General features: G+C 42.5%; 1 protein-coding gene across 2 annotated transcripts; it reads right to left on the minus strand.

The window, feature by feature from the left end:
• Positions 1-797: 797 nt before the first annotated feature.
• Positions 798-7,764, minus strand: RB195_010341 (uncharacterized protein; the record flags this gene model as incomplete). Of its 2 annotated transcripts, none has more annotated exons than XM_064191299.1 (5): positions 798-920; positions 3,917-4,011; positions 5,072-5,179; positions 5,728-5,803; positions 7,762-7,764. In XM_064191299.1, the coding sequence occupies 5 exons, from the start codon at positions 7,762-7,764 to the stop codon at positions 798-800; spliced, it is 405 nt and encodes a 134-aa protein (XP_064048881.1). The 2 variants fall into 2 exon arrangements, with proteins under 2 accessions (XP_064048881.1, XP_064048882.1); XM_064191298.1 differs by lacking the exon at positions 7,762-7,764 and adding an exon at positions 6,384-6,404.
• Positions 7,765-8,327: the final 563 nt, after the last annotated feature.

Here is an 8,327-nt window from a genome sequence, read left to right on the forward strand (position 1 = left end):
ACACACGAGTCTCTTCTGAGGCCTCATCTATTCTGCATTTATTTTGAGACATGTGCTCTTTTCAGTTTTGGAACTCTGTGAACTGCTTCCGAATTGGTGTTGGTCATTGTTTTGTTGCTGTCGGATGTAGCTGGGCAAACTTTTACTTGCTGAAAATTGCACGATTGAAATGATACTTGGTCATGATTTTGGGCCTCAGTGTGGAAAAGTTTGCATCAGATAAACAGTTTGAAACGGATGATGCAGACATCATTTGAGGAACCATCTCCTAGCGCAGTTTCTAGCCAATAACTCGGACATCTGTTCAGGAAAAAGAAGATACGCCTACATTTTTATGTGTTTGGTTAACTGAATTCACTGAGAGCTGCTGATATTTTGTTTTAATCCACATTGGTTCAAAATGATCGCCTAATATCTACTCATAGTCAATGAGCACAACCATCAGTGTATTGGTAGGTTTCCGATAGTTTCATAAGGATTTATACAAGTCGAGATCCTGTGAAGGATTCTGAGAAGAACGAGGATAGTTGCAGTTTAAACGTTTTTAGTTGTGGTGTTTACCAGTGGCGGCAGCTTCTGTGGCTAAGGCGAGCACTGCAGGTAATACTGCAGATTGCCAATCAATGTCCCTCTTCATCTCTCAGCTCCCGAAAAGTATTTATTTCCATACCTCTATGAAAAATAGCAAGAAAGTGAGGTAATAGGTACAACAGTGCTAGTCAGACAGTCTGTCATGAAAACAAATCACATTGCGATCTCTGCAAAAATTACTTCTTTTGCTAATTGATGCATCGCTTCTACGACCTGTCCTGTCCATTGCGTTTCGTTGACACAGAACGGCTTTTCTTCTTCTCTCGAAAGACTGACTTGGCAGGATTTTCTGCAGTGCAGCTTCGCTGATGTACAGCGATTCGATCCTCCTGCAAAACACTGCTAAGCAACACATTATGATAACGATTTGCAACAGTAAGAAAAAATAGTGGATGTGATCAAGAGAACATTTTGTCTATGATGTGAACCGAATATTCTCAACAATGTGAAAGCGATTCGATTGATTCCAGTGAAACAGGACGGGAAGAAGAGAGTGTCTGTCGAAGAGAGAAAAAAAACCTTGTGAAAAAGAAAAAATGTCTATTCGTGGAGCAAAACGATGCGAAGTCAACAAGAGCTCTAGGACTACTACAGACGCTTCACTTATACGTGAATACCAGGTCGTTGTTCTAATGCAGTGAACAATATCGGGTGACGAAACCGAAGGGTTCAGTTAAGACTCAGAAAACTTCGGAGTTTGACAAGAGATTTAATGAATCTTCAGGTTGTTTTTGCGGGTGCGGATGAAATATTTTTATATAGTGACTTAGATGCTGCGTATCACGAAATTGACGTAGCGTGAAATCCTCATAGAAATTATAGACTTCGTGATGTCGAGATGTAGCATAAGAATATGAGTGTGGCCCCACTAAATCTCCCCTGATCACACTAGAAAACGTGAAAACAGCGTGTCTTTCTCGACGAGGTACGTTAGATCGCGCCCTCTACTACACCCACCGGCTCTCTCAACAGCCTATTCATTGCTTTTACTGAATAGGCTGCTGGAAAGACGTGACTGATTTCCGTTCGTTCGCTCGAGTGCGCAGCACGTGTACGGAGTGTTACGTTATATGGGCCTCGTAGGAAAAATCCCAACGAAGGCCATTTCTCACGCCGTTTTTCAAGACGTTCAGGGGGAATTGAACTCATACTCGTAATCTACGAAGAAAACTCTATATTTTTCATGAGGATTCCAAACTAAGTTAATTTCGTGACCCTACTTGTAACTGTTCAGAAAAGTATCAAAATTCACTTTATTTTACTTTAGTTCCTGAAAGTTGCAGGTGAGGTTTCTGCTGCTGAGTTGCGACAATAAAACGGTTTTAATAAGATGCTGCAACACTGACTTACTCAGCTCAAGTCACTTCACGTTTATTTCACTAACATCCATTTATCCGCCCTGCCGTAACCATCCCATACCTGTCGCTTCTTAAGGAACCTGGTCGCGCAGGTAGACTTTATGTTGTTGGATGAGCAACCAAATTGTATTCTAATGAACTCGACGTGTACTGATTGTTGGTGCTGCCTTTTGGGACCAACTAACCCATTCCCTTTTCCTTCTCTGAAAACTGATTAATGCATGAATATAGTTATCACCTGTTTGTACATCTATTTCATTGTCCTTTCAGTGCAAGCTGACACTAAGCAAGCAAACAAAAGAAGCAAAATTCTAAAAGAAGTTCATCATACTTAAAGTTTTCTGAAGAGGGAAAAATCACTATGCGAGGTTATCTTTTGGAATGCCAGGGTATCACGAAACTGACGGTAATGGGATCTCTGTGGGGAAATTTATAGTTTGTGGTGTAGAGTACGAGAACGGCCTCGTCTAATTCCACTAATTGTCCTAAAAAAAAGGCGTGGAAACCGTCTTAGATCCCACGAGGTGCGTGAAAACGCACCACAGTTGTGAACGCACGGCATCCACGAGCGAGCGGTCAGAAATCAATGAGGTTTCCCGCCCTACTCAAGAAGAACCAGTAATTAGTCTGCTGAGGGAACCGGAGCGTGCACAAAGGTAGCACGTTTTAAAGTACTGCGTAGAAAAAAACGCCGTTTCCCTGCGGTTTTTCAGGATAACTAGAAAGCATAGATGCGATAGTCGGAGCTGGTGCCCCAACCCTCTTCATTTTTGAACGATTGGCGATAAAACCCCCTTCACTTTTGTACGGTTGACAAAGAGATCCTCAACACTTGAAGTTCACCCCGTGAGCCAGACCCCTTTCACCTGAGGAGGGTCTAGCTCCTCCCTATCGCACCCATGCTAGGAAGAAGTGAGTGGGACCACACTCTTAATCTACACCCTGAATCCTATATTTGCCCACAGAGACCTCTTCACCGTCAGTTTTGTGATACGCTGCCTTTTCCCGAACAACCCTTCCGAGCTAATTTTTCGTTTGTGTGGATGTGAACTTCAAGGGTAAAGAATAAAAAAGTCTCATTTGAATTACAGATAATGTTCACAACATGAGGATCATTTTCTTTTCTCACACTTGAGACTTGAGCCAGCACTGAATCCCCTGTAAAAATTCATTTTACAGCGAACTACCGCTGACATTGCCTTTCTATTACATTTCTACACGAGTAACTGGAGTGTTTGTTGTTTGTCGATTATCAATGTGAAGCAAAAGTTGAGATTGTTGCAGTCTTTTTATACTGCTAACGTTTCGGCGTCGCCGCCTTCATCAGATCCAGCAAAGTTAGAACATTTCTACATATCCTCTCAAATGCCTCATTCAGAAGGCTGTGACGAAGACGACAACGCCGAAACAGCCGTAACGAAGTCTGTTAACAATCTTTGCTCTTACTTCACAATGAGAATCGACAAGTTGTAGCTACTATGCGGGATTCAAGGAAAGTCGAACGTTTACACTGTGTCTGCTGCATTTAGAGTCCTAAATGATGCTTTGCTTTGCGAAGCAATTTGAGTGGGCCTTAGATGAAATTGCCTGATTTGCGCGCGCTCCAAAGCGATGCAAGGAATTGATTAGGTTGTGTATTGCACAAATTAACAACGCGGAGAGAAACATTCGCAAGTGACCAGCACGGGTAAAATGTAGTTGGGAGGGAGGAGGACTCAGTGGCACCCTTATTTTTCGACGTAGATAATTAAATCGGGGCCCTAAGATCTAAGCATTAATCTTATTGGATCTATGAGATGTGGGCTAAAGTTACTAAGAGAAAAAAGTAAGATAGAGCGTCGAGAAATAAGGGCGCCGCTGAGTGCCCCCGCCCCAACTATATTTTCCTTCGGAGCACTACGCTCTCATATAGTGGGTTGCAGCGGAAAATTCAAGGCCAATAATTTTTGCGGGAAGATTTGACTCACTGCGAATCGTCGACCACAATGCTCACATTGAATCAGCAGGCTTTGTGCGTTCTCCCAGCGTGCTTCATTGGTTGCTTCCACATCGACTTCTCCATCTGAAGGAGACACGTAGCTAGATCCGAAGCATTAATATTAGTTGCGGTAAATGAGTTCATAATGGGAGGATATGATGACGAGAAAGGTTAGCTGTCCACTAAAACACGCAAAATTATTGGTGATAGCGCAAATTGTTTGTTTGAAAAATCCGACCGTAAAAAGTCCCACAATGTCAAAGTACAGTAAAGAGTAAAAAAGAAGCAATCAACACGGTTCCGATGGAACAGTAACTTTGTAGAAAAACGTTCGTAGAACACAAGAACGACATTAAAGGCAACGTATCGACGGAACTGACGCAGTACGAAAACCTCGGGGAACCCGTAAAGTTCGGATTGCGCCGCGTGTGGCTTCGCTAAACCTCTCCCAATCGTCGTAAAAAAAAGCGCGGGAATGGCGTTCGTTCTCACGAAGTACGTTAGAGCACGTCCCCTTCCTTGTACACGCTGGGTCCCCTCAGCAGTTTATTCATTAGTTCTGCCTGAATAGCCTGGTGAGGATGCATAATTGATGTTCAACCTTTCGCTAGTGGATGCGGCGCGTGAATAGCGGTGGTGCGTTCCAACTTACCTCGTAAGAAGGAACTCCGTCTACCATACCACTTTTTAACGACAGTTAGGACAATTTGAGCGACCGTGTTCTACAACCCGAGCTCTACGGGTTCCCCGTGGTTTCCATGCTACGTTAATTTTAATATATGCTGCCTTTAGATGACGAATGGCTTTCCCATCTGAGTAAGTGATAGTTCATCACTGGAAGAAAATAGCCAAGTTAGCCGGGCCTCAAACCTAAGCATTAGTCTTCGAGGATACATGGCTAAAGCTGCTAAGTGTTAAAACATTAGTAGTACCAACTCCATTTCCCTTTTTTCTCTTAGCAGCGTTAGCCTGGGTTTCATAGACTCTCGAAGACTAATGTTTTAGTTTTAGGGCCCTCTTTTGGCCCGCTTCGAGCTCAGCTGCATGCTTCATGTCGTTTCGACCCGACTACGTGTCTCAATGGATGTCTTCTGAGTGGCCGGCCTAACCCAAAACATGAAAGGGCTAGGACACTCGGACTCACTTTCGCCTAGAACCACTGGCGGCCGTTTCGGTTCGCTGCGCCGTTGATTCCTTGGCAGCTTGTTATTCTCAATGTGGAACTTCTCCAGACATTTCGGTTCATGTATAGCTGCAAGATGCTTCATTAAGGTGAGTAAAACTCTGTGAGTCTTCTAAAGCAGTGGCAACTAAGAATTAACTAGGCTTTATTAACTGGTAGAACAAAATGTGATATGGAGTTCAAATTGTCTTTCTTTATTTATTGTATGTCAGGTCAGAACGGCATGAGGGTTGGTTCAGTTGCGGAAGCGGCGCCAACGCGACTAGACCTAGCGGTTGGAGTCGAGGTGGGACTGCCGCGTAGTATAGCGATGAATGGTGCTTGTAATGCTCCCTCCTCGATCCTAAGTAGGTACACCGCGCGGATCGTAGTACAGCTACGTAAGCAACTGTACCGAGCATCATGTCGTTTTAATCTGACTGTATACTTGTTACTCCGCACACAGCATGAAAACAGAAGTTCCCTTTCTTCCAAAAATCTAAAAAAAATCCATGAAGTTTTCTTTCATCTTTATGTGTCAGGTGGAATTTTTCGACGAGCAGATTGTATGCGATTGTGATACTGGACGCGCTCAGGTTCCGTCTAATATAAGCTCGTTTTGCACAAGCAGTACTTACCGATGCTATGAGATCCATACTGACGACCACATATGTAGCAGAAAACCGGTGGCTTCAGTCCACTTTTTTTCTTTTCCTAAATATGCAGTGTTTCAAAAAACAAATGTACTGCAGACTAATTGGCAGTTGGCATGTTGAAGTCGTATGTTCTGCTACGAGCAATTCCGTGAAGCATTGTGACTCCAGTCGCACCACCGGAACAGTAGCTTTTATCAGCCCCTATAAATTATTGTTTACTTGTTGTGTTCATCCAATCTATGCAGCGGAAGCGTAGCAGACTCCCCGACCATACTTATGGTATTATATGTTGATCTGTTGGATTTCGCTTCTAGAGAGAAGCAACTGCCAGTAATAGTCCGTGAACTCCGCGAGAATGGTTGAACACCGAGGGGACCTCATATCGCTTACAGACAGGACTCAAGGACCTAGAATAATTTCTGACGACGCACACTCAACAACTCATAATAGTAGGAAAAGCAGGATGATTTTCAAAGGATCACTCTGTGACGGTCTTGTTCAACACTGCGTATCCGCGATAGTTGTAAGAAGAAACCAATCTATGCAGCGGAAGCGTAGCACCCTTTGCAGAAAGATCCGACTTCATCCCCTTTGTTGATTCTTAGAACCCCTTGAAGAGACAATCTCCCAAGACCTACTTTGAGTTCTCGTTTGACCATTGAAATCTCATCAAGAAATACAAACAGTTGGTTTTCGAGCGCTCACCACTGACAGCGAACAGATAAAAATGCTCAGAAACAGCTGTTTGCTTCTCTTTCAGCATTGATTGCCAATACTCACCAAATTCTGAATAAACAACGCAGCGAAGCTGAAAAATTATGGATCCACCAGACACCACTGGGGGCATCTCCGAAAATGGTCAACACTGTTGATTCGGCTAATACATTGTCTACATCAGGATGGCAAATATAACTGGGTGACGGGCTTCCACTGCAGATTTTCAGTGTTCCTTCGCTTTGAACTTCTGTTCGGGATACTATTAATGTATCTGTCGCTAATGCATGTTTCTGTGTGATTTGATCAGCAGTAATCTCTTCGCGAGGTTGTTCAACGTCCATCGGAGCTCCATGACGATCACTACCTAATGAGGAGGCATTGCTTGAAGAAGATAAGTGCAGTACTGTAAAGAAAACTACGCAACCAATTTCCGCAGGAAGGATGCGCGGCCAGGTTAAGTCACTACACTCACAGTAATGTTTGTACTACCACTTCCTTAATAAGTAGGAAAGCATACTTCTTCTGAAGCATGCAACTTTATTACACTAAGAAGAGACCAAAAAAGTTTGTGAAACCGAGCTTATTCCACTGTAGAGAGATCTGTTTTCCTAGTGTAATCCTAGTAATTTCCATTTTAAAAGAAACCCAGTAGCAGTATAAAAACTATGAAATGAAAGCATATATGAATGTGTGAAAACTAATTTTTTCACATTTCGAAAATGAATCTAGTTAGATTTCCAACCCTTTTTTGAAAAATATTCCCAAGAAACTTTAAGGGAATGTAGCAGATCGAAACGTTGAGCAAAATTCTCTTCGTCACTTTTAGCTCAATTTCAAACGAGCGGTTGGTCAAAGTACGTGGTTAACAGCGTAATTGCTTGTTTTTTCACCTTGTTTCCGGGAAAGAGGAAATGTGCTTGCGAGTAAGCTATCCAAAAAGACATTACTGTAGTTGTGGACAGCAGTTTGTCTCAGTTGTTTTCGTTCCAATTTATCGGATAGGTATCAAAGACAAATAATGCCATTTATCTAGCCTAGTTATATTTTCGTCACTTGTGTTTTTCCTCGAATGCTTAATTGCACACATCAAGCGACTGATTACAAGGTTTTCTTTTCGTCATGAACAAACTAAGGAAGTGAATTGTTACAACAGAAACTGTTCAGATAGAATGAGTGATTGTGATAATCAAAGGAAAGGATCGCGAGAACGAAGTATGAACTTTAGGAAAAATTTTCAATGATACATAATAAGTTTCAAACGTGGTAACTATTAACTGAAAGTAACGGCGAAGAACTTACCATTGGAGGGTCTCGTATATGGAGGAGCTGGTCGAGTGATGGCTGTAAACTCCCAATGGAGGTGGCTTGGGTCTCAACTGCAGGGACTCACTGAACACTACTACGCTGTGTTCGATGACGAAGACTGAAAGGATGCAACGAGCGTTTCCAAGCCAACCATTCAGGGAAAACAAAAATTTGAATGAGTTGGAGATCTTTGTTCGTTGGAACATTGAAGAGGGCAATAACCGCAAACACATACTACTAATACAGATTACATCAAATTGCATTCAAAGATGTGCGTGATGCAGAAAAAAAGAAGCACGTCATCGAATCCTAAACTTGAGGAGAAGAAACGTTTCTAGAGCTATTAAAGCTCATTTCACAATATGTCTAACGTTACTCGTAATGAATGAAAAGAAAGAGTTAGGGTGCATTTCAAATAAAGGGAAGCAATCAAGGCAACCAGACAGGTGATTGTACAGGTGTACTGTTTCAGTGGACACAATGACACCGAAGTTTCATAAGGACATATATGTCGAAATCTGATCGACCCATTTAGAGAGCAAGGTAAAAACTATGGAACT

Source organism: Necator americanus, chromosome III (assembly GCF_031761385.1).
Source record: "Necator americanus strain Aroian chromosome III, whole genome shotgun sequence".
NCBI lineage: Eukaryota > Metazoa > Nematoda > Chromadorea > Rhabditida > Ancylostomatidae > Necator > Necator americanus.